The sequence below is a fragment of the Desmodus rotundus genome, chromosome 13, assembly GCF_022682495.2.
Source record: "Desmodus rotundus isolate HL8 chromosome 13, HLdesRot8A.1, whole genome shotgun sequence".
Taxonomy (NCBI): domain Eukaryota; kingdom Metazoa; phylum Chordata; class Mammalia; order Chiroptera; family Phyllostomidae; genus Desmodus; species Desmodus rotundus.
In genome coordinates this window covers 88,032,170-88,057,891 of record NC_071399.1, presented here as the reverse complement: position 1 = coordinate 88,057,891, position 25,722 = coordinate 88,032,170, and the positions used below count along the sequence as shown (strand labels likewise).

Genomic DNA, 25,722 nt, shown 5'->3' with positions numbered 1-25,722 from the left:
GAACATTTAATGCCTCCTACGTTCATCTGAATATAGTCCTGGCAGATGGTTTTGAATAGTAGATGTTTTACACAACTCTTTGAGATGAGCGTTGGAGTAAAACGTGACCTTGCCTTGCTAGATTTCTTGGTTGGTAGAGGCTGACTTACAAATCCAAGAATCTGCACACAAATAGTTTCGAAGTTGTATTCACATTTATACGTGAGGATAAGTAGAATCTCATGATTTGCTTTTCTCTTTCCTCTCTAGTAATTTGTAGCAGGCCAGACAAAACACAATATATACATCTGGTTACATGTAATTATTTCCCATTTCTGATAAGATATTGTTGAAATTGATTATCCGTAGTAAAATTCTGTCAGGTGGCATGTCTGGGAAATGGGATTTTCTTACTTATCAAATATTCCAGTAAATGAAGGGTTGTGTGTATATGATATATTAATAACAAATTTTCAGCCCTAGCCAGGTGGTTCAGTTGGTTGGAGTGTTGTCCTGTGCACCAAAAGGTTGTGGGTTCAATCCCCAGTCAGGGCACGTACAGGAGATATTTCTCTCTCACATTGATTTTTTTCTTTCTCTCTTTCTCTCTCCCTCCTTCTCTCTCAAAACCAATAAACATATCCTCTGGTAAGGACTAAAAAGAAAAAAAAAACAACAAATTTCAAAAAAGCTCTTCCTAAGGCCAACTTTCTCTTGAATGGATTTAACCTTTGGGGGAGGGTTCAGAAGATGTGACTTTGAGGTCACAATTTTAATGATGAATTACCACTTTCTGAAGATGTGCCTGTTGCTTATTGTATGGCCGGAAATATAGTTTGATCTCACCAGTTTTAAAGGTAGAGATGGTACTGGTGGAAGGCTGCAGTAAAAAAATAAAATCCTAACATCCGACAAGGAACAATTTTTCTTCGTCGCAGGGACTCTTGACCCAGAATGAATGAGACAAATAATGGCACCCACTGCCCACACAGCTCTTACCACCGTGGAAACGTGGGTGATGTGTATTTACACCAAATCTGAAGGGACTCTCTCTCTCGAGCAAAGGCCTGGAGGTCTTTGAGTTTCTGTGGCTCTGAAGGCGTATTTAGGGAGGAAGTGGGAAGCCGCACACTTGGATCAAGACCCTGGAGGCATGTGACCACACTGTCCACCCAACTGCTGTTCTCAAAGGCATTCAGTTCAGGTCCTACAGAGGCGACTTCCTGCTGTTCACCTTTCACGTCAGCCCAAATTTATTTTTCTGCTATGTGGCATTGTTTGGATATGTTTTGCCGTAGTAGGAAATAGTTGCTATGCTTCTCTTTGGCTGAAAGGAACTCTCCTTATGTCACAGGCAAAGGCAAGAAAAAGCAAGCCCCTTGCCAGCTGCCACTGTCCCAGTTTAGACTCTTGGTCAAACATCTCGCCGGTGGCCTCAGCAGACCTGCTCACCTAGAGTTCTGTCCTGCTTGAAAACTCTCCAGTGGCCAAATAAGGGCCGAAGCCCTTCACCTGGCATTTAAGACCCTGCACAGTCCGAATCAAGCCTATGTTGTAGCTGTGACCAGCCTATTGTTAGCTCTTCTCTTCTGAACTCTACACTTTCCCACCTTTGTACATTTGTGCTTGTCGTTCTTCCTCTCTACGGATGATGCTTCAAGGAGCGTGCAGATAAAGTTCTTGACAAATTCAGAGGAGAGGGAAAAGTACGTCATTCTGCAGGGTTTTAGGGAAAGACCCAGAGTATAAGTTGCATTTTAATTGGGCCTTCAAGGATGTGATTAGGTAAACTGAATAATCTCTGTGCATAATGAAAAAAACTAAGACTTAAAATGTATTTATTCAGAAATTATTTTCTCCCTTCTAGAAATAGAATGCAGTTTTGAAATAAAAAATAATAAAGCAATGACAGCATAGGGTACTGTAAGAATTCACGTTATAGGAATTCAAATCTGCACTCTCATTTTAGTCAATAAAATTTCTCATAATATGAAACACTACTAGGTAATCCAATACTAAGCTATTTCCCGCTACCTCTTTTAGTGTGCACTCTGCAGTGAAATTTGTTTCCGCATCAGCATCTATGGACACGCCCATCCTGACCATCCGTGAGGAGGCTTCCATTGGCTGATTGATATGGCATTCTCATTTTCAATTCTCATTTCGCTTGTTACCAAGCTCTTTGTGTGATGACTGGCAGAAGCTGGAAGTAAAGTCTAGGACAGTGATTCGCAAAGTATGCCCATGAACTTGGTTTCACTAAGATAAATGACTAATCCTTCTTTATTTGTATATATCATACTTTTTACTTCCTTACTTGTATAGAATTATTCACAATTTTCAGTCTACTTACTGGTTATAGCATTACATAGGCTATTATCACATGGCTATATGTTAAACATATATAACATATAGCATAACATATAACATATATCTGCAATATGGTTGGAAACATGGCCTGGCTATTACACAACTAGCTTGAAGCTATGCTCACATTCAGTTCATCTCCCTGCTTAGGATTCATCTTCGTTTGAGCTGCATTAGCAACAGACTCTGCTGCTACTGGGTCTCATTCAAAAGACAGTTATGTTTGTGGAAGAAGTGACTTTCGTGCATTTATAATTATAGAGAAAGGCAGTGTAGCGTGGTGGTTAACAGCAAGGCCTCTGGAGTGAAACCTCCAGGGATTAAATTCCAGCAGGACCATTGGTTAGCTGTTTCTCTTTGCCTAAGGTAGTAAGACTGTTTCAGCTTTACCGTGTATAAAATGCGGATGATGATAACCACACTTAAATGACTGTTGTAAGAACTGAGTGTATCTATGCATACGAGGTATGCATGCCCTCTCATATAACAGAAAATACACGATATGACATTTAATATACAATATATTAGTATGGGAGAGAAACCATTGAGAAGAGTATCTGGTACATAAGTAGTTTGTAAATAATAATAATATTATTAGATATAATTTATCTATGGAGGCCCAACGACCTTAACTGAAATAGGAAATAGTTGTTAGTAAATTTATTTACTGTCTTTTTGTTTACATACCCACTCCTAAAGCTAAATAACCAAAAAAGTATTTTAAATCTCCCAAAAGTATTTGGGTTTTGTTTTCATATAATTTCAAACTGCAAGCCCAAGTTCAGTTAAAACTGTCACAGCTGACATCTTGACTAGGCCCTGAGGATGGAGCCGATGGATCTGTTGCCTGTTCGTCTTGGCTCATGGTGGGGGGGGAGTTAACATGTAAAGACAGACTGAGCTGGAGGACCCCTCACGGGCTGTTTTGGTCTATGTTCTTCCTTCTGTGAATGGCTTGTAACTAATTACAGACACCTGCGAGATTTGAACTATTGGAACTGACAGCCTAAATGGATCAAACGAACTGAAAAACTGTCAAAATCCTACCACACTTTGTGTCAAGACGGATCTCCCAGCGGAGGAAAAGAAGGCAGGATGCCTGTCATCGCCTGAACTCTGAATTCGTTGGCACCACTTTCTGTCCTGGTTTACCTTGATGATCTCACACTTCGGGCCCAGCGTAACAGCTAAGGAAACGAGGTCTCTGGAATCTTAAAGCTGGGAGGGGTTTCAAGGAGTCTATTCTAGTCTTCCTCTCACGGAGGAGGAAACTGAGATTCATTACATTCAAATGACATAATTCACATGAATACGATTCAATTAGGGCTTAAGGGGTGAAATCTTAAACCGACGGACTTGCCACTTTACATTCATCCGCAGCCTCTGAATTCTCAATCCACTGGCACTAAAAAGACTTTCCAAGTTCTTTGGTAGCTGCTTGGCACGTGGAAACTCGTTAAAAGTACATGAAGGGTATCACGTCTTTAAGTTTATGTGTACTGCTGTTTCTTTTTCTGTGGTTTTCCTGTGCAAGCAAATCTTCATCAAAAGCTGCTAAAGGATTTCCCGTCAAAGTGCAAAGCAGCAACTACCCCATTCAACGCTGTGAAACCCAGAATCTCAGATTCTTGAATCTATCGTCAGGCACTCCTTTAATTATATTTCTTTGGATTTCACTGAAGTTAAACTTGTTAGTTTCTTTACCAATTATACTCTGCCATAAAATGATCTATTTTAGCTTCACAGTAGTTCATATTCTCTACCCCTGCCTCACTACACACATACATAAACCTACATATATGTATATAATCTCTCTCTCAAAATTCCTTCCACCAAAGGAGCCAAAAAAAAAATCACTCGGCTGGAAACATATGATCAAGTATTTATCATAATAAAATAACTTTTCCTAAAATAATGCACGATCAAGTACTTATCCTAATAAACTCATTTTTCCTAAAACTTCAAATTATTTCTTTTTCTTGACTTCCTCTCCATTCCTAGAAAAGATCTCCCTGTATTAGAAGTGCTTACCCTGCCACATAGTACATGCAAAATTCCACTGTAACCAGTACTACCCCATTATCCCCCAAACTTGTTTTCTTACAAGGGGACTTTGCAACAGAAATTCTGTCAAAAATCACAGAAACATGGTTCAGGAAGGCAGGACTAACATGCAAGAAACAGATATCCGTCTTTCCGATTAAGAATGAGTAAGTGAAAAGGGGTGCTTTGAACCAAATAATGGAAGGGTGCACACTGTCCCTCCCTTCTCCCTTCCCATCATTAAAAAAAAAAAAGTCCCTGCTAAGAAACTTATTTGCTGCTCTTCGTTATCTCTGTTTGGAAGCTGAGTTTGTTTAGAGGTAAGGCAGCATTTGGGAGGAGGGGAGTTAAGACAGGAAGAGCCGTGAACCGTTTGTATTTGTCCGGGAGCCCCGGTGGCCTCGCTGCACCCCTCATTCTCTCCTGCTCATCACAACTCGGAGGACTCAGTGAGGGGTGTCTTTGTGGGGTTTCAGTTTTACTCCCTCATCCAAGTGCCTTCACACCGATCTTCTCAGTGATAAAACCTGCGGCACTGGAATCGCTCATTCACCTGAACACGGAAAGGCAGTATGAATGGGCCCTCCCCACCTTCGGAAGGCAGGCAGTTTCCCGTCGGACACCTACGCCCTGACACAAGTGTTTGTGGTTGTCATGAGCTGGGACCTCCCCTCCAGCCTACTCCTGTATCTCTTTTCGTCTTTTGTCAGGACGAACAAACAAGCAAACAACAACAAAAAAGATCCCAAAACTAAGCTAAAAACAAAACCAAAGTTGCTCTTCTCTGCAGGGCGGGCATGCACAGTAACGAGTTTTTCTAGGCCAGGTGAGAGTTCCTGCTGACTCATCCTCATCTCCAAACCGGGGAGTACATGTTTGCAAGTCGGGTGGCCGGGGTTAGGATTACAGTCAGCCTGTGACCACAGAGTGGCAAAGAGCCCACCAACCCTCACGGAGAAATAGTACATCCACGGTCTTATTGGCACATGCATTAAACCAACAGAGTTAAACATCCCTAAACAGTTATATCCAGCCTTTGTGAACTCAGTGCCTACGTATTCTTCTTCCGGTACCATGTGGCTCTCCTGCCAGAATCTGAACAGATGGTAAAGTGGGATCCAAGTGCGTTTGGGAGCACTCCCGACCAAGGTGAAATGTTAACACGACTCATTCAGACCTCGAATTTGATGCTAAGGAAAAAGGGGAGGCTTTGCTAAGAGGAGAATGTTTTTTTTCCCTCCATAATGGATGGATAGGGTCTGAATGAACTCACACAAAATTAGCCAGTTTTGAAGCACCCGCAGGAGAGCTTTAGTAATTTCGCTGTGGCAATTCACAAACCACTGGATACGCAACGCTGTACTAAAAGGAATTTAAGCCTGTCAGGTTAATTACACAATATTAGGTACGAAAACAAACAGTGCAACACAAAACATAGCTACATCATTATTTGCAGTAAATGTTAACTCTAAATAAGTGCAACCTGTCCACAAATGCTTGCTATAAACTAATTAAAAAAATAAAATTTGATGGATAAACATGAAAAAAAAATTCTCACCGAGAATTTTTTTTTAAATATCAGCACTCATTTAGAGTTTGGGATTTGTGAAAGAAAGCTTTAAAAGGAGCAAACCTGATTGGCTGTGGCTGTTGCTGCGAAGGGGACACTTGTTGCAGGAGTTGTTGCTGCAGAGACAGTGGCTGACGTAGCGCTGTGCATCATGGGTACTTTCAGGAGGGGAACCATGGGAGCAATGAACAGGAGGGTGTAGCATTATGGTAATAGAAGTGGTATTTTGGCATGGTGAATATCAGAGCAGCAAGCCATCAGGGGTTAAACCAGCAGATGGCATGCAATCACAATGCAAAGCAAGGAAGCATGGGAGAGAAATAAAAAAGGGAAAATAGCTTATTACAAGTACAATTAAAGGAAGTTTTAAAACATAATCAGTGATTCCCAGAAAGGCCAAAGCAGATTACTTTGGTTGATGTATTTACAAACATTTTACTTCTAGCAATAGGTCATTCCCAATTCAGAGTCGATAGTGTCTGGGGTAATGGCTGCCTCTAAAAACGTGCAATGCAATGTCCAGTTAAGTAAGAATATATTATATTCACTGTTAATCATAGTTCTAAAATTTCAGGAGTTCAATATGTAGGCATAATTTAGGATAGGATTTTTTTTTTAGAATGTATTGTGGTTAAGTTGATTTTTTTTTTTGTCAATTTGGGGTTGCTTGTTTGAACTGACATGACTGGGGACTGTGGCTTATTTGGGTTAATAATTGTGGAGCGAAAATCATAGCCTTGATGTAAATTCTAGCACAGTTACAATGAAATAGCCAGACAAATTTTGTCAATGCTTGCTTTTCTTTACTCTGAATGGAACTAATTCACATGTCCTAAAGACAGGCTTTTGTACCAAGGCATAAGGATGTGTTGGGATAACTATATGCTATTTGAGATTAATATCTAAGGGAATGCTAGATATAATCATCGCAAATAATCATTGCAAATAAATCAATGCAAAATTAAAAGCAATAATAAGCAAGGCAGGTCAGATATTTGTTTTTAAAATACATCCATTTATAATGTTAAAAAATAAATACTTCTGGGAAACTCTGATAATTCTAACACACAGCAAAGAGGAGATAAAGGCACACCACTATGAAACTTTAAAAACATTGATTGATGAAATTAGCCTGCCTCTCTGATAAAGTAAGCTTTTTTCCTTCTGCTAAAACATAGCAACTCTAAAGAGAAACCAAATGCAGATCATTTTAAAAAGCAGACTCGTGCTTGTGGTTCGATGTTTTGTAGTGGTTGTTCTAGCACCGTGGTTGTCCTAGCTACATCAAAACGGTCATTTTCTTAAATATACAGGTACATGTAACAAACCTCTCTGTTAACTCTAAAGCCAAATAAGCCTTTTCCGATCTACCATTTCCTAAAGCATTTCTACCATCTCTGAAATAAATTTCAAGCACGTGAAGTTACCGTACATAATATAAAAGACAAATAAAAAGAAGGTTGAAACCTACCAATACTGGTAGCGGGTGTCATGCACAAAACTGACCCTGCGTGTCATGCAATGGCAGGTGGGAAAAAAGTGGACAAAGGGAAAGAAACAGGTTAGCGGTTTAGAGTTAACATTCAAGGTGAGACTGAAGCACAACCAGAGATAAGGAGGGTTAGTTAACACAGTCTTCGAGAGTCATTCGCAGTTTCAGTCCTGACACGGATAGATCTGATGTCTTGCAAGCCAATTTCATTCAAAACTCACTCCTTAAGACTGCTTTTCACCCTTTCTACTCAGATACAGGGACATGATCCTCGTAAGCATGGCAGGTGATCATGTGGTAGGGTCCTTCCTCGAAGACCTCAAAGTACTCTCCAGATATTATCAAGTTCATCCTCCAAGGTAGGAAGTGGGTATTTTACAGATGAAAAATCTGAGGCGTAGTAACTCCTCCAAGGTCATGCGTACTGTGTGTCACGGGTAAGGCTAGAAATAGAATTCTATTCCTAAATCCAGGTCAGGGTTTGTGTTCGCTGAATTACACCGACCTTATTGCACTGCAGTTGGCTTGTTTGGTGATAAAAGGTTTTGTGTCAATAGCAATGTGATAATAAAAACAGTCATTAGGACTCTGGATCCTCCAAAGCAGGTGCATTTTAGATTACTGCTGGAAAGCCCTGCAATGCGGGAAGATGGAGGTTCCAGTGACAGAATGACCCGCATGCGTCCGTGATCTACTTTCTGCTCCCAGGCTCGCTATGAGGAAGGAGTGGTACCCAGCAGAAACATCTAGACAACGTAGAACTGGGGCTGAGTGAGGACCAGGGTTAGGGGTTGTTGTCACAGCTTGCTACTAGGTGATCCCTGAGGGGGGCCTTTGGCAAAATTCCTAGGAAATCTGAAGCTGATGTCTAAGTGGGTAAGTAGGAGCTGGGGAGGGAGGATTTAAGTCCCTCCTTGGGAATGGCCACCTTGCCTGTGGGTGGTCTTATTACCGTACTCAAATCAGAAAATTTTGCCCCTAAGTACTGGTCTATATTGTGGAGGGCTGGGAAAACAAACTGTATTAAAAATGCTCTCTACTTTTGGTTCAGTTCCTGAGGATGAAAAAGCAATGTAAGTATTTAGATGACTGAAGACTGGGTGTCGGGGAGGGGCACCCACTTAGGCTTTAGAACTGCCTCCTGAGATACCAGATGAAGACTCTGAGATCTGGGGCTCTCCATTCTCTCTGCCGAACCGTTCACGCCTGAGGGAGACTTTTTGTCTGATCTACATTTTCATCAGGCGAACATTAACCAGACGGGAAAAGAGGCTATTTAACGGGGCTACGGCTGCATTGTTTAGCAAACATGCTAACGTATCCAACTGAGAACATACACAGCAACACCTCAAAATCCTGCTTGGGACATCCTGATTTTCTCCAGCCCTATCCTTCTAATCTTCTTCACAATCAAACTTCCTGGAAGTTACCTACCCGTACATCTTCATTTCCTTGCCCCCACTTACTCTTCCATCCTCTCCAATTTGGCTTTCATTTTCACCTCTCCACTCAAACTGCTGACGTCACCAAAGAACTCCACTTGTCCTCAACAAGCAGGAGCTCTTCCATCTGCGCCTAAGTTCCCGAGTCTCAGTAACATTTAGCACTTGGCCACTCCCTCCCTAGTAAACCACTCTTTCCTCGTATTTCCTGATAACGCACACAGCTCTTTTTATAGGACTCAGTTCTGGTTCTTTTTCAGCTACTCTATACCTTTCCCTGGTGCACCATTCATCATTCTGTCCGGGATCTACACATACTATCTACGAGCTCAAGGCTGCCAGCATTGTGCAGCCTGCCCAGTTCTTTCCTTTGAGCTCCAGGTCTTGTCATCTACCTGTCCATCAGGCCTTTCCACCTGGATGTCCGACAAGGGTCCCAAATGTAACAGGTCCGAACATCAGTCTTTTCCACAGAATGTTTCCCCACCTTGGGGAAAGCTGGATGGGTGTTTATTGGATGCCTATCTGTCTCCTCTACTGTGACCTTTGGGAGAGCAGGGTTTCTTTATGTCTGTCCTGGTCTCTGGGACACAGAGTAGGTGACCAGTTCGTTGAATGAATGTTCTCAGCCATTAGTGAAAAGTGTCTTGGGAGCCATTTGTTCCTGAAATGTACTAAAGTACCCAGTTTGTGAATGACTTCACTTTAAAGTCAACCCCAGCTGGATTCAAAGTTATCCCTCTAAAAATTACATGTTATTCTTTTGCATCCCAATATAGAGGGACTTCCTTGGAGGGCTTTCCTGTGTCGTGAATGTGAATGTCACTGGGTTGCAAACCATCAACAGCAGCTCCTGCAGCCATTCTGGGCTAGGATGTGACCCATCACGTTGGTTTCTGTTCAGGATGTGGCTGAAATGCTCCGCTATGTATAAATTGATGAGCCCTGGTCTCTATGTGGCCTAAAAATGATGTGAGTAGTGCAAACACATAGCTTTTGTTATACATAGTTGTCCGACTTAATGCCAGATTCTGGTCCTGATCTTACTTTCAAGCCTCATCTCTGTCTTTTCATGCCACTCTGATCTCCCCACCTCTGCCCCCCAGGCCTGTAAGTACTTTATAGCTACAATGGAACAACTCGCTATTCCTCAATACACTCTTCCCAATCCATGCTGTTCCCCTACCAGGGACGCTTTTCCCTCATTGGTAAAATCTTCCTTACAAAGTGCTAAGCAAAGTTCTCCTTCTACGGAGAGTCTTTCTTTCTCCATATCAACCAGTCACTGCACATGCTGATGGCTGGATACATTGTCTCTTTCTCCTTCCCTCTCAAATAGCTTTGCTCTTCCCTAACACAGCCCTTCATGCTATGCCTTATATTTGTTTTTGTCTAATTCTGAACTCCTCTGTATTCCCTTTATTGGCTCTGGAACCCATACTACATGTTTGAGAACTGTTGGCCAAATTGAACAGAATACATAAATTTTGTTATGGTTTTATATAAATACAGTTTCTGCTAAATACTGACACATCTTTCACGAAGATGTATGATAACCTTAGGTAGCATTATAGTTTCTGACCACTAGGCAATGTCTGTGCTAGCACTTTTCCCTGTTCTGTTCATTCCACATTTCCAATATAATAACATAAATCGAGGAGGGAGTCAGTGGGCCATCTTTGTTCTTCCTGGCTGAAGCAGCTCACTAAGGTGCTAATTCTTATCGACAAAGCCTTCTCAAATGTTTTCTGCTTCAGTTGCACAAATTATTTCAACACCAGAGTCTGTGGCTCAGCATTATCTGGACAATTCCATTAATTATAGCTCCCACTTGGCAGCATAGAACAGCCTCAGTTTTTCCATCTGCAAAATGCAAATAATTGTGCCTGCCACTGGCAGAACTGTTTTGAAGAATAATGTGAGAATGGCTATAAGAACACTTACAGTAACTCAGAATTGACCCTTCAGAGAAATGCCAATATCTATTATGCTGCTACTTTTGTAAGTGTGTGTGGGTTTTGCTGCTTTCTTAATATAGCAAAGAAAAATTATAACCACTAGGTTAAAATAATCTCTATCAAAAAAGGAGAAAAAAAGAAAAGAAAAGTCCCACCCACTGCAAATGTGCTAGGGCATCAACCAGGATGATAATTATTTTAGCATGGTTCAGGAGAACAATCCCATAGTTGGCATAATATTTTATGTCAATATCTCCTCAGCCTGAAGGCGGAATTTCTAGAATCCAAATTCACGTTGTGTCCATGGGAGAATTTCAGTAGCGCATCAAAAACTTCAGTCTGAAAGGCATGTCAATAAAGGGCAACCTCCGGGAGAACATAAAATGCTCTTTGTTTCATATTTATGGCAATTGTTAAAGTATTTCTAGAAAAACCAAAATCTGTCAGTTTGAAAATAGTGGGTCCACCATCTACTAAGTTACAAAAATTATTTTTGAACATCATCACTTAGTTTGCTGAGGTTTCAAACAACAGGGATTAACGATGAATGATTATTGTCATTATCATTTTAAATTAGGCTGAAAATGTGATTTGTGAGAAAGAGAGCCTGGAATAACCACTCCAGCCCAGATAAACACTGAAATTGATGTCATAGATTTAAGTGGGGGAAAGATTGTGCCAACTCCTTTTAATGAAATTATTGTCTTTCATCATTTAGGAGAAACATGTGAAAACTTTGAAATGCCATTTCAGCACATGAGGTCCATGTTTGTTCATTATGGTATTTACAGCATGTTATAGAAGGAAACACCTGTGGTTCACGTAATTAAGTGGGCTACCACCTACTTTTTGGGCTCCCAAAGCCCACTCAATTGTGTGGGTTGCTGGACACATTCGGATAGTTCTTAAATAATCCAGCAGAGGGCGTTAGTGCACAACCATAAGCAGCCAGTTCAGCCAACTGGCCCTCAATACAATGCATTTCATCAGCAATAATCAAGTCATTGCATAAGGGATGATATTTGTTCTCGCTTTGGAAGCCTTTACATGGTTTCTGGGTGAACTATCTTAAAATGAGGATTCTTTCAGTGATTTAACAACTCAATCACTATTGGATTGAGGTGTCCAACATGAGTTCAAGGCCTTCAGTCCTTTGCATGGCTGAGCTCCAAGATTTCACAGACATCCCCAGGAAATGGTAGCGGCATTATCACCCAATCTTCCGAAACAGACTTGTCCCTTTATGTTCTTCTCCTCAGCATAGTCTTCCCTATTTTTTTCCTCTAAATTATCTAGTGACGAGGTCTAGAAAATAAGGCACTTGGAGAAATCACACGGGACCTCGAGGTAAGCTTACCTTCTAGTCGTTACTTTACAAACAAGTTACATCAGATGGATTACCTGTACAAATGCCACTGCACTGTAACTGCCCTGAAATGTCACTAATTAAGGTTGTAATAGGACAATCAAGAAGCCCTACTCAGCACTGAGTTAGAGGCTACTCCAGGTCTACGAGTGTTTTGAAGAGTAGGGCAGAACTAACATAAGAAAGCTAAGTACTAAGAACCATTTTACTTGTAATTTATAGTTTTTACTATAATATATATTGTTAACAGGTTAATAATGCATTTCGAAGTATAGATTTTAGTCAAAGAATACCATAAAGATATTTATTCAACTCCCTCGTACATTAACTCTTGACATGCTATGAGATTTTAAAAACATGGATTATAAACCCGAGAAGTTCAACCCTGTGGATTAGGATCAACAGGCCCTTCCTGATCAAAATACTATACATCTGTATTTACCTTTACGTTACTATCAAGGGAGAATTTTGACTTTGAAACTAAGAGCCCAATGGATGGTCTTCTCGCTAAGGCCTATGTCACCTTCTGGTTCTTTCTTTCTGTTTTTTTTTTTTTTGACATTCTAGAAAATATTATGAGACTATTATCCCTGCTTCTATCACAGACTAAAAGGTGAAAACCACAGTCACTTTCTGGTGACCTCTTGTGTTTGGATGTGGTGGACGGAAGTCTGAGGTCCAGGAGCTGGGTAAGGAACGGAGGAGGGCAGACATCTTGTGCTTTTGCTTCTTCACTGTGATCTGACGTTTTATACGCAGCTGTAAAGGAGGACTCTGTGGGCCCCACAGCCAGAGGACCAGGAGTGCGGTGTTGTCCGTACTGGACTGGTCTGAGCAAAACTAGGTTTCAGGTCTTTTTCTCATTAGCTGTGCCAGCTTGGGAAGTCACTCCACATTTGGGGGTGGGGGGGGGCCTCAGTTTTCTCATCTGTAAAACAATCAACTGGAAGAGGAGATCGCTAAGAATCTTTAAGATTCTTTAAACTTCAAGATTCTGTGATTAATAGAAGTCATCTTTTAGTGGAATGATAGAGTTAATGCACCTTAGCATCTAATATTATCAGGCATTGGCTGAAGAAACCAAGGCAGAGCGCTCTCTATATTTGTAAACTTAGTGGAAGTTGAGAAGAATGGTGAGAGAGAGAGAATGGATGTAAAAATATGAGTAGAGGGTTGCTTTAATTGGAATAGCCTCATTTTTTTTAGTGCTCTGAATAGGAATAGAAAAGAAAAGGTTAGTATTTACAGGAATTGCTTTTTTTAGGTCATCCAGGGTTAATGACAAATTTCACTTATCATACATAAAGGTCTTATTTACATAAACAATTGTAGGCAGTGTATGTAAATGCAAGCAACTAGAAGGCCTAAAGTGCCATCTGCTTCTCCTGGGTTTAATCTGTCACTTCACTGTATAAAATATTTGGCTTTAGAATCTCCTAACAGTCTTTAGCTAGCATTCCAAGCCAAGGTAAATACATCTAGCTAGCTAGGACAATGATGAGTTTCAGGTAGTATTTATTATACCTTTCAAAGCAAACTAGATGCCACCAAACAGCTTAAAGGAATGAGAAGAAAGCACATGACCGGAAGGGCACATGGACACAGGACTCGGAACGGTCAGGGCCATACCTGTGGGGATGAACGCCGTGTGCTGTTGCAGCTGCGCGCTGGTCAGAGCCTGCTGGTAGTGCAAGACGCTGGGGTTGAAGACCGCGCTGGCGCCGTTGCTTTTTTCAAGCGCTTGTCTCTTTGGTAAAGGGTGGAGAGCACCAGGTGGAAAGGCCTAGAGGTGAAGAAGTGGATAAGGTGTGTATCACTCCAAGTCGATCCATCTTCAGTGTCCAAGAGATCATCAATTGCAACATTCTTTTTAAAAACGACAGCTAAGGAGATGCCCCTGCCATGCACCTTAACTTAAACAGCGGCAATGTCGAGGGAGGGCGAATTTGTTATTGAGAGCGAAAGCATGATTTCTGTCACCCAAACAGTAGCATCTCAACTAAGGAAAAGAAAAACTATCAAGCCACAACAACAACAAAAAAAATGGCTTCAGCTTTTAAAATGAGTTATACTAGTCTAAGGAGGAAAGAAGCATTTGTGTTATTATTAATACCTATTCTTTTCTTTAACAAAATGACAATTTCTTGAATTTAAATGTTAATAAGAATTATAATGAGCATTTTCTGAGCCAAGTAATTTAAATTTGCTTCACTCTTTTGGAAAAGGTATTAAAATTTGTTAGGATTAATTTATTTTACATATTACATGTGAAAATGAGCTGGCCGAACACCTTATTGAATTTTTTTCATTAATTAATAATAATGATATTTTGCAACCAGTATTTTACAAGTAATACAAATCTCTGATGGGTCTCTGAAAAGCTACATGCAAAGCGAAAGGTGAAAGGTCAAAGTACCAGGTCTACAGATGCTTCGAGAGGTCGCTTCATTGCTTTGGCAGTCGACTGAGTCTTTTAATAACAGGCAGCGAGCACATGATGGCAGTGGGCCAATGGGATTCAAGCGAATTAACATACAGGTAAACAGCAAGCAGAGGTGCATCATGGGAACGGCATTGCATTGTGGATAGGTGAGAAGGAAAAAAATATTCTGAATGCAATATACAACGTACAAAACACTAGGCATGCACAACAACAAAAATGTTCTCTAAAGAAATGAATATTACACCTTAAATTAGTATTGAAGCAAAAATGCATCTACTATACCTTAGTTAAAAGCATATAAGAGAGTAAAATATAGATGTTTGAAATTCAGGAAAGTTAATCAAACAGCAGCTTGCATACACACCATAAGCATTTTTTATATTGCTTCAGAAAAAAATGCAAAACTCTTAAGGGCCGTAGAATTGGAGAACTTCTGATAAGTTAGTTTTCAAATATAAAATAGTCAATGTACTGAGTACATAAGATCCAGGTTTAAAAAAAAAGATAACATCTCAAATTTTAATTAATTTTTAACAAAGATCTAGCCTAACAAAATGAAGTGGCAAACTGAGACAAAAGAATTCAGGCAAAAAATATTCAAACACAAGATTATTTAGGCAAAACTATTTGGGTTTGGATCTTAATTTTTTGTCTGAATCATGTGGATAATTGTCTCAGTTCTTCTCTTCACTCTGCTAGCATGGACTTGGCAATGGGGAATAAGGCTCCAAACTTAACCGGGTTTGAATTTGAATAGTAAGGGTCTCAAATTTCCCACTTTTATGCTATTATATTGTTTCTAATGACTAACTTATCATCCATTCTAAGTTTTCCACTACATTTGAAATTAGAATTCAATTTATTTCAAACAACTTACCGGATCATGCTAATAAAATACCCTTTAAAAAGGTATTTAGTGTCTTCAGATATCAAAATATTTTATATTTAATAATTCTATTTGTACTTTTAGCTACAATCAGTGACCAACCTAGTAAATGAGATGTAGAACTCTTGGCTAGAACAAGTATAATAACTAAAAATAAAAACAGCTGAAAGATGGCAAAGTACTGCTTGAAATAATAGAAATAAAATAATGTCTTTAACTTATAACCATACTTTTGGGCAGATAGTTTCATTTAGACAGCTGAAATAATAACAAATATTGACTGGTTGAGGCCACAACAAAAAATTTTCCTATTTCTGGATAATTGTAAGAAATCTAAAAATTCTATGATGAAAATTCTGTGAAAATAAAGAAATTTGAAAGAATAGCTCCAATGCAAATAAAAAAATGAAATACCCCCTTTTTATGTTTAGCACAATAAGTAAATCCCTAAGGTTTGTATAATAAACAGAAATGTTATATTCTAAAATTCTGAATCAGAACTATGGCATTTGAAATAGAATGGAATAGTACCAAACCCTCAAAATAAGATACAGTGAATGATGTTTTCCTTGGAAAATAACGGGTTGTTTATCCTCATTTGATGATTCAGGATTAGAAGTATAGAAATTTCAGGAAATCACTTCATAGGAGAGCAATGGTCAGGCATGGCGGGGGCAGCCAGAAATAAAGTGGGAAGGACTGTAGGTTGAGAAGAGACGTCGAGTGGCCAATGGAGAAGATATTTTGAGAGAGACCATCAAATATTACGAAATCATGGTTCTGAAAGTAGAATTGTGACCATTTTTATAAACCAACAAGCTCCACGATAAGAAAGCTTCTTTATATTAGATAGTCTTCCCTCATATATTAGTGCTTCATCATGTAACTTCCACGATGACACTTTTAGTTTAAATCTTTCATTCCCATGTAATTTTGTGTTGCTAAGTAATGTCTTTTCTTTAGCTTGAACTAGTCTGTGCCAACTGTATAAAGGCACATAGCCTGCTCTCAGTGGATGCACTGAGAACATGAACTAGATGGTTAGAGTCAAAATCGTGTTGACCTCCGTTCTCCCCTTCATGTGCTCAGTCCTTGGGAGTCATAGAACCCATCCGCTCTTGGGGTGATCTTTTCTGATATGCTAACCAGCAGAGCCATGATGTCTCCAGAGGCTAATTTTGATTTAACAAAGGAGCATTTAATGAAGTCTCCACGTAGAAAAGGAAATACAAAATATTCCTCCTTAGGATAATCACCTGGAAGGGTAGTGTTTTCTTTTTCTTCTAAAATTTAATTTTCGTAGAAGTCGTAATAATCTAGGAACGTAAAGACACTCCGTGCTCTGACCAGGGTTGGACAATGAAGCACCTCCTTTTCTACCCTCCACAGTCCAGGTTTCCTTTACTAGATGCCAGTATCTTGTCTTTTGAAAGAAACACTGAGATCTGGGAGGAGCAAGCACACGCATTAATATCTTACATACTCTGTGGCACCTGAGTAGACGGTGTTAAGACATCTGTATGGATGAGTAATCATGTTACAATACAGTGTTGTAGTGTACAGATGCTCTGATCGAGAGGATATTATGTGACTGATACTATTTATTTATATTGCCAGAGCTTGAGGCTTAGAACACACTGGCGAGATCACCAAATCCAGTGCCTCTTGGGAGCTTCCTTAGGCATTTATGCATAGAAAGAGGTTCTCTTTAGTTGAGTTCCTATTATGTGCATTCATTCATGCTGGCTTTATCAATATATATTTCGTCTGTATGTATATATTTCATCTGTCCCCTCTGGGCCTCCTCCAGCTTGTGTACAAGCAGCCAAGTTCTTCTTTTGGGGGTCAAGGAACCGCCCGACTGTGGGCTGAGGCAACAAACTAAGGGCCCGTGCCAGGCATTACAGGCAAAGAAAGACCAAAGCTGAGGAGTCAGGACTCCCTGCCAGCAATCATCAGAGCTGCCTCTTGAACGTGGAATGAAAGGACGTGAGCAGGCGGGATGGAATTCAGAGCTCTTGTTCGCGTTTTACAGAACAGTGTCTCCTCACGGAGCCCCACTACTGTGTGTGTGAAGGAAGACGGCTTGCTCGAAGATAGGACACCCTGTGGGGGACGGGCACTGAAGAGAAGCTCTGCCTGCCTTATTTTCACATTTTAAAAATTCTGGCGAAGATGATGCTCATGTTTTAAGAGGTATTCTAAAAAACCAAACAAACAAACAAAAAAAACAAAGGCTCTCACGGAAATAAATGTCTCTTTTCCTGGAACCAAAGCTTTAAATCCATCTTCAGGGTCCAATTAATGAAAAAATTGCACTACAGAAATTCCGTGTGTTCAGATGTGAAACTCGGGTGAATGGAATATTGGGATCTTCTGACTGCAATCATCCCTCCATTTGTTCTTTCAAATAAGGAAATAAAATAATAGGTTTTTTTTTTTCTTCAGTGTACTGAGTAATCTGGCTTCTAGAGTAAGAATACTTTGACTTTATCCAAGTGCACCCAGGCTGGTTTCCAATGAGCCTCTCACGTCACTGGGAAGACAGGACAGGCTCAGTAATTGTCCTGTCATTGTCAGAAAGAAGCTGGCTTTTGTTCTACACCGACGTTCCTTTGGGGTGTCTTTGATGACGCTGCCAGATTCCCCGCAATGTTAGAATTCCAAATTTGGGCACCGCGTAGCAACCCAGGAAACTATGGTAACTGAATGTACTGCCATCCACTGCAGTAACCTGCGTGCAGCTTGGTGAGCGTGATGGGAGAACGAGCCACGTGGGAGAGTACAGTCTTGATTTACAGATAACAGGCTGAAGAATGACCTGCTTGGGTAAATGGCATTTCTCCTCTTCCTCCCTTCAACGCAGGTCATCCGCTCTCTACACAGAGTGGGCTCACTGTTCCTTCAAAGACGTAAGGTGTGCAAAGCCACAGTCAGCACGGCATGGACAAAGTGGTCCTAGAGAATAGGGCCGCTATACTGAGCGCAGCAGGAAAGAGAAAGACAGAGCTACTGGTTTTCAAGTTTTCGGAGCCAGGCCCCCTGGAGCCCTATGTTATCCCCACTCTCTGTGGGGGACACTACATGATCTAGTTCGGTCCAGCTTCTTCATTCAAGCAACTGAAGTGGGGTTTTTGCCCCTGGCACCGGAGTCCTAGTGATGGGGATATCTTTGACACTGAGTGATGACTTATAATGCCAACTCAGTGGAAAAAGTGTCCTTTGTGCCAGCAATCAACAGCCCTGTTAGTGCACATTGGCACTGGCTCAGAGAATCATTACAACGAAAAAAATTCACTTCTCATAGGATGAGACCTTCACCCAGTGGACAATTTACTGTCACCTCCTCTCGACATCCCCATTCCCAACTAGAATCAGTTTTGAAAACCACTCTTTTACTAGAAGAAAAAAGAGGTGTGGGGAGAATTTCTCTGTATTGTACTGACTTTTACATTAGATGCACCCACCCGCAGATATAGAGAAGTCCACACGTTCAGAAAAATCACCGTTTTGTCCCATGAAATAAGGAGGAAAAGGACATGAGGGGAGAGCACCGAGTGACAGGAACCCTGAGAAGAAACAGTGGGAGACGAAGGACCCGGTGCTCAAGGTCCGTGGACAGGAGCCTCAGACGGGAAAGGCCTCTGTCACCACACACGCCACGCTGAGTGGCGGTCACGCGGGGCAGGCTCTGTGCCTTCATCTCCGCACCCCTGTTGCTCAGCATGGGGCCAGGCCTTCACAAACATTGGCGGGAAGACTGTTGAATAGCATGGACTTGTTCGTATAGCGACTACCCTTGCATTTTGCTCAGTTAATAATGTCTGAGGTGGCAGTCGCTAGTTAGAACATTGTGCTGTAAACTCGACCTTTCATCTTGAAAGGCTTCTGTGTCTTTTCCAAGGGAGGACTGGTCACTGAGTTGTCCACCCTCCACTGGACCCCGCTATGCATTTCCATCCTGTCCCTGAGGGGCATTATGGGTCCCATGCACTAACCCTGATGCTCCTTGCGGGCAAAGAAGCCTCCCTAATTGATTTATTCTACCCAGCAATGTGGCAGGTCTCATCCAATGGTGAATGCACAGTGCCTAGCATACATTCACAAAGACTGCTGATAAGCCAGAGGTCTCCCATTAAGACAAAGTTTAGAAACTTCTAAAACCTAGTGCTGTGGTTCTCAGACTTTGCTGCCCGTGGAAAGCAGCTTCCAAACCAGACCAGTTAAGTAAACAACTCTGGGGCCAGGGATTCGTGTCTGAACCTTTCGAGATGCCTCCTTCAGGTAATTTCCATACAGCTGAGTTTGAGGATCAGTGTTGTAGGCAGGTGCTTCTCAAAGGCGAACGTGCAAACGAAACACCTGGGGTTAATTTAAAACTTGAATTCTGATCCCAAAGGCCTGGGGCGGGGCCTGGGAGGCTGGAGCGACCACAGGCCCTCAGGCTGCGCTGAGGAGGCTTCTGCAGGTGTCAGAGGCGCAGCACAGTGGCTCGAGCTCTCAAGACTGGGTTCCAGAGCTTGCTTTTTTTCTTTTCTTTTTTTTTTTTTAGCACCAGCCAGTAAAGCTCCATTTTGACCTGTCTCTTGACTCGATGTTCCGCATGCAGTTTCTTATAGGGAGAGAAAGTCTGAGGCATCGCCCTTGTGGTGAGAAAAGGAAGAGAGGAGAAAACCAGGTCTGGGGAAAGAGTCCCTCGCTGACAGGTCCCGGGCGCTGCCCTGGGAAGGGCTGCCGCCCGTGGCTCAGCGGCAGCGCTCCAGCTCCATTTTCCACTCCCTGAAGCTCTGGTGCCCACCTTCCTGCTCGTGACTACGCCCGTGAGCCCGCGCTGGGGAACAGCCCGAGCGGGTTACGGTGGTCCTGGACTTGGGGAGGGTGCTGGCCCCTCGCCCTTGGCGCCCTGCGCCCTCGCCTTTGCCTCCCTGCGCCCCAGGGATTTACTTATTGTGCCGAAGAGGGGAGGGAGGGGAAAAGAAAACAGAACAGAACAAAACAAAACGGGGAAAACAACCACAGAACTTTGGCAGCGGAGCAGCAGGAGGAGCAGCCTTCCCCATTTCCCAACTGTGCTGGGGAGCGCCTGGGTCCCCGCGGCGTGCGCCTCCCGGGCTTGCGCAGAAGGAGGGGAGGGCGGGAGCGCCCCACTTACCATGACCGTGGCCGCCGCCGCGGCTGCCTGGGCTGCCACCGCGGCTTGGTTGGCTTGGTGCTGCGCAGCTTTGATTTTGGCCTGCAAGTGTGCAGGAGGGTGAAAATATTTGCATTTCTCCCTCATGCAACGCCCCTTTATGTAATCCATACAAACGGTTACGGTGTTGTCGTTTGTGTCGATCATTGTGCTGTCCGCGGGGTGTGCGAAGCGGCAGTCGGTCTCTCCGCGGGCACAGTTTCCTCGCTGGAACTCCCTGCATACCTGGGACACACGGGGGACAAGAGCAGACAATGCAGAAGAAGGCCTGAAGGCCGCCTAAGCGCTACCTCGGCGAGGGCGGCCATTTACGTTGTCGTTTTCATGTCAATTAATTCTTTTCTTTCTTTTCATGTAAATGGCCTGGGTGCCATTTACAACAAACACTTGATTATCCAGAAACTCAAGTCACAGAATCTCTAATAAACACTCTTCTGAGTTTTACTTCACCCTCTTTTCTGGGTTGAGACTTGATATTGAGAAAATAAGGCAAAATCTGCAGTTTAGCTAAAACAACAAAGAAAAATCAGCAGGGAGGGCCTCCACTGTCTGTGGGATAGATGTGCACAGTATGTATAATAATGTGCAGTTTATATGTAAGCATAGGTATATAGAGAAATAATTTGGACATCTGCATCTATATGCAAATATTCTCCTACTCGGACAAGTCCGGAGTGCTACAGGGTTTTTTGCACGGAGGGATAATTTCACCATAGCTTCAGCTACCAGGTCACAGTTGTACAACTCCAAAAAGAACCAGGGGAAGTGACAAGCTTGTCCTCCTCCCTGAGGATAGGAAAGAGGTTGGGGTCGATCTGAATACTCCTGTTTTCCCATAGGTCTCCCCTGCACTCAAACATAATCATAAATCACAGTAACTAAGACACCAAAGCTTTTAACTGAAGGTCAACATGCTACTATTTTTGACAGCACAGAAAAAAATTAAACATATTTAAGAAAGATAAAAAGAAGAGAAACACGGGAAGAGATAAAGGAGAAGAAGTAAACAAAGGGAAATAGAATACGGTTTGAAGTGTTGGTGTTTTTTGGGTTTTTTTTTTAATTCCTTAACCCTGAATTCTCACGTAACTTGAATGCTCCATGCTCTGAAAATTCTGGTGAATCAAGAGTTTATTGTACAAGGAAAGTTTGCACTGGAACTTAAACAGTATTCTTAATTCTGCCCTGAATATTGGTAACAAGAAATAACATGAATAACATATATGCATAATACTTATATTTATAAACATCATTAGCAGGGAAGAATTACTAGTAAAATTTTAAGTTACTTTCTTTTTCGGTTCCAGTCACAAAGTGGATATACAAGTATTTCAGTGGGGGTTTACATCTTGATCATGGGTGATATTATATGAAGGTTCACTGGCATAACATTCAATCTGGTGAAAGTCGAACATACTTGGGAGATAGTTTCACTGCCCAGTGGCCAAGCAGGTTTGAGGAGTAAACTACTAGATTGTTTCTTCCTACTTTGAGTGTTCGCCAACATTCCATCTTTAGTTCATGAAATGGACAAGATAAAAATGACTAAGATGTTCCCACCGATCCTGAGTCAGCCTCCTTCCGGAAACGGAATGACTTCAGTCTGAGACTGTCTCAGAGGTATGGATCAGCCATCAGGCATTTGCCAGGGGTCTCTGTGTGTAGCCGACCTCATTCCTGGTTTGAAACAAACTGAGAGCCGCTCTGCGTAAGTCACTGTGAATCATGTTTCACATATATCTTTGTCCACCAGTCCTGTTGGGAAGGACAGTTTGTTCCCAACTCGGCTGATTTAATTTGTTTTCGAAACCGCACAGTCACTGAACACTGAATCTCCACGGGACCAGCAGGTGGAGCCCAACACGCTTTTCTAGTCCCCTGCAAGGTCTGTTTGACATTCACAGGGAAGGGCTACATCAAAACAGTAGTGAATCGAGTTTACAGTCTTTTCATTTTGAGATCCATGTGCTGTGGGTAGAAACTGATACTGGGCAGCAACATTTTATGGCCCTCAAGATTTACTGGGTCACTATTTAAACAAATGCACATTTGAAAGAACATTCTCGAAGGATTCAACATAAACCTCAGTGCACAACCTAACCATACATGTATCATTTAACAACTTTACTTGGCAGAGGAGCTCTTTGAAAGATCTATTAAAATCTTTACACACCCATATAAAATGCTCTATTAAATATCATAGGATATAGTAGTTCAGATAAATGGATGAATTCTCTAACTCTGATGAAAGAGAAATTCTACCGAGTAAAGTATAGACAGGTTGGCTTGACTCGTGACTTAAGAATTATATTTTCTAAATATATGTACTTGTTTTCTTGACTTTTATAGACCCCTTAAATTTAAGTTAAAGAAACAATCTCAAATGACAAATTCCTCCAACCTCCAATTTCCCCTTGTTTATAAACAACTAGGGCCGGTAACCTGGAACACGGCATAAAGATATAACAGTTCTTAAAATATTGAAATACGATCATACTGATTGGTCAGTAGTCATCCTTACGCCCACCCTTGTTCCTGAGTGCCCCCCCATCACCCTGGCTTCTGGACTTCTGCCTTGCCCTTTCTGTGACCTATCCAGAGTCCAGCCAAGGCTCATGTCTAGCACAGCCAGGTGCCTTCAAGAGCCATGGCTGTGGCTCGCACAGTGATTGATTCAAAGGTCCATTGGTTGTCAATATTTTGCCTCTGAACAGCTGATATTTTAATTAAACTTTTCCCATAGACTAATTTCCTTTATATTTGGCCTTAAATTCAAACCAAAGAATCATGAACGTATGGCTTTTAGATGAATGTGTGTGTAGTATCTTATGGGCATCCACTTCCATAGAAGTGTACTTCTCCCACAATGCATTTCAAACCACATGTAAAATCAAAGTACCTCCAGCTTGTCAGTCCTGAGAAGTTTCTGAGTTGTAGTTGAGCCCGGGACAGTGACGGGTGGGCTTCCGGGAACAATAACAGGTGTGGTGGGTAGAATTTCCGTGGGGACTAACCCAACTCCAGGGGTGACAGGTGCTAAGTAAGGAGCAAAGCTAATGGCCGTGTTTGTCCCTATTGCAGGACCTACAGGAAAAGTGGGCTGTTAAAGAAAGACAACACAGGGTTAAGATATCTTTAGAATAAAACTTTAAAAAATCACTGGCAAGTGTCATTTAGCAAAATTAATTCATCATATACAAGACTGTGTTAGTTGCACAAATCAATTCTGAACTATAAAAGTTCATTAAACTTCCCTGCTTGTTTTGCTTAATGAAAATTAAATCCATATAGATCCTCTCTTCCCCTAACCATACAAAAAATATGAGAGATCATCATAGAAACTAATTACAGGGAACAGGTTAAACTTTTATTTCTGTGAAAGAGTCCTTAAGCTAATAATATTCACTCTAAATGCTCATGATTCCAAACTATTAAATGTATAACACTAATGTAGTAAAGCCTATGAAATACTGATTCATAATCTTTGATTCCTCCTACATGTTTCTCAAAGGGAGAGGAATAAAAAAAGCACCTCGATTATTGCTTGACCAAGTTTATACATTCTTCAAAAGTGCGTGTTACTTTGGGAATTTATTTTTCTCAGACTCACCAGTATGTTTCCATATTCACTAGCATGTATGTTTCCAAAATTCATCTGCAGTTTTAATACAGACATCCTATTTCTTCCTCTAGCTCAAATAGGTATGTCTTGAACTAGCCTTCCCTTCATGAAAGATTGGGTGGAAAAGCTTGAGTTTTCAACTGGCTGTTAAAATTTGGGTTGGTTTCCTGGGTCGCAAGATGAGAGCAGCGGCGATAAAGGCCTAGAGCAGCTATTAAACGTCTTCTCTACCGCTACACTTCTTGTCCAGGGACAAGAAGAAATACGCTAGGGGGTTGATGGGATGATTATTTTTTAAAGCTCCACCTAAAAGTATGCCTTTCAGAAAGGAAATGATGTCCATGGAAGAGAACAACAAACTTGGTTCCACTTTTTACAAAAACCAATGTTGAAAATTTAAGATGTTAGACCAAGATTTTTCTCAGACTAAATTGGGCCTGAATAGTTTTTCTTGGCTGGTTTGTTCTTTTCGTTATTGGATGACTTTCAACCTTCCGGGTTTTCGGCGTGTGCCATGATGAGTTAATGCAGTTTTCTGCTGTGGAGCGGGGCTGTGGGTCGGGGCTGCTAGCCTGTCACACTTCTCGATTTGTGCGTCGTGGGTAACGCTCTGCCTGTCTATTTTTAAGGCTCTGCAAGAGGTGTTGAACATATGGGAAAAATAACAATCTATGTTTATTAAACAAACTTTTTTGTTGACAGCAATAACCGAAAAAATATCTCTTACAAGTGATCATGTTAGAAAACAGTGAAGCATTGAGAGTTTGTTCAGGGAGTTCTTGAAGAGAGGCTGAAAGCCTCTCCCGAAGTGGCTGCAGGCTGAACGAGGGAATTCTAGCGGTGCTACAGGCTGCTGCGGCCCCGCACTCCCACAAGCGGCTCTTGGGTTTTTATGGCTCAGACATAAAAACATGTTGCAACTTTGGAAGAAAGTTGCAACATGAGGTCTCAACATGGGAAATAGCTGGCAGGATTTTTTTCTCCCTTGACTTTCTACAAAATTTTATATGTGTATGTTTTCCATTTTCAACCCATTTGAGTCGTAATTATAGAAACTTGTGGTTTTCAGTAACTATAGCTTTTATAATTTAGTACCATTGAAACAAAGCCAAGTGATTTAGATGGTATAAGGACTATATAATGCTAGGATTTTTAAAAATCAGTCCTGAAAGGTCATAAATCACAACAGATCAGTGATTCAAAGAACCAGCTACATCAGAAATACCTTGGGGGGGGGGATTTCATTAACAGAGATATCACAAGTTCTGCCTCGAGAGGTTGAAATTTGCATTGGAAACATTTACTGCATGACCCGATGTGTGGCTCTGGTTTGGAGGCCGTTGTCATAGATGAGGAGAGAAAA

The 25,722-nt window shown here is 41.5% G+C and overlaps 1 protein-coding gene across 9 annotated transcripts in view; it reads right to left on the bottom strand.

Annotated features, from left to right (window-relative positions):
- Window positions 1-25,722, bottom strand: part of MBNL2 (muscleblind like splicing regulator 2) — a 148,591-nt gene that overhangs the window by 19,191 nt on the left and 103,678 nt on the right. For 2 of the 9 annotated variants that reach the window (XM_024568677.4, XM_045201360.2), the window contains 3 exons: window positions 23,637-23,837; window positions 20,699-20,962; window positions 13,847-14,000 (listed from right to left, as the gene is read on the bottom strand). In XM_024568677.4, coding sequence (XP_024424445.1) covers window positions 13,847-14,000; window positions 20,699-20,962; window positions 23,637-23,837 — 619 coding nt within the window. Of the gene's footprint in view, window positions 1-6,022; window positions 6,118-7,430; window positions 7,467-13,846; window positions 14,001-14,633; window positions 14,688-20,698; window positions 20,963-23,636; window positions 23,838-25,722 lie in introns of all 9 variants that reach the window. The other 7 variants (XM_024568648.3, XM_045201326.2, XM_024568664.3 and 4 more) reach the window with 7 other exon arrangements.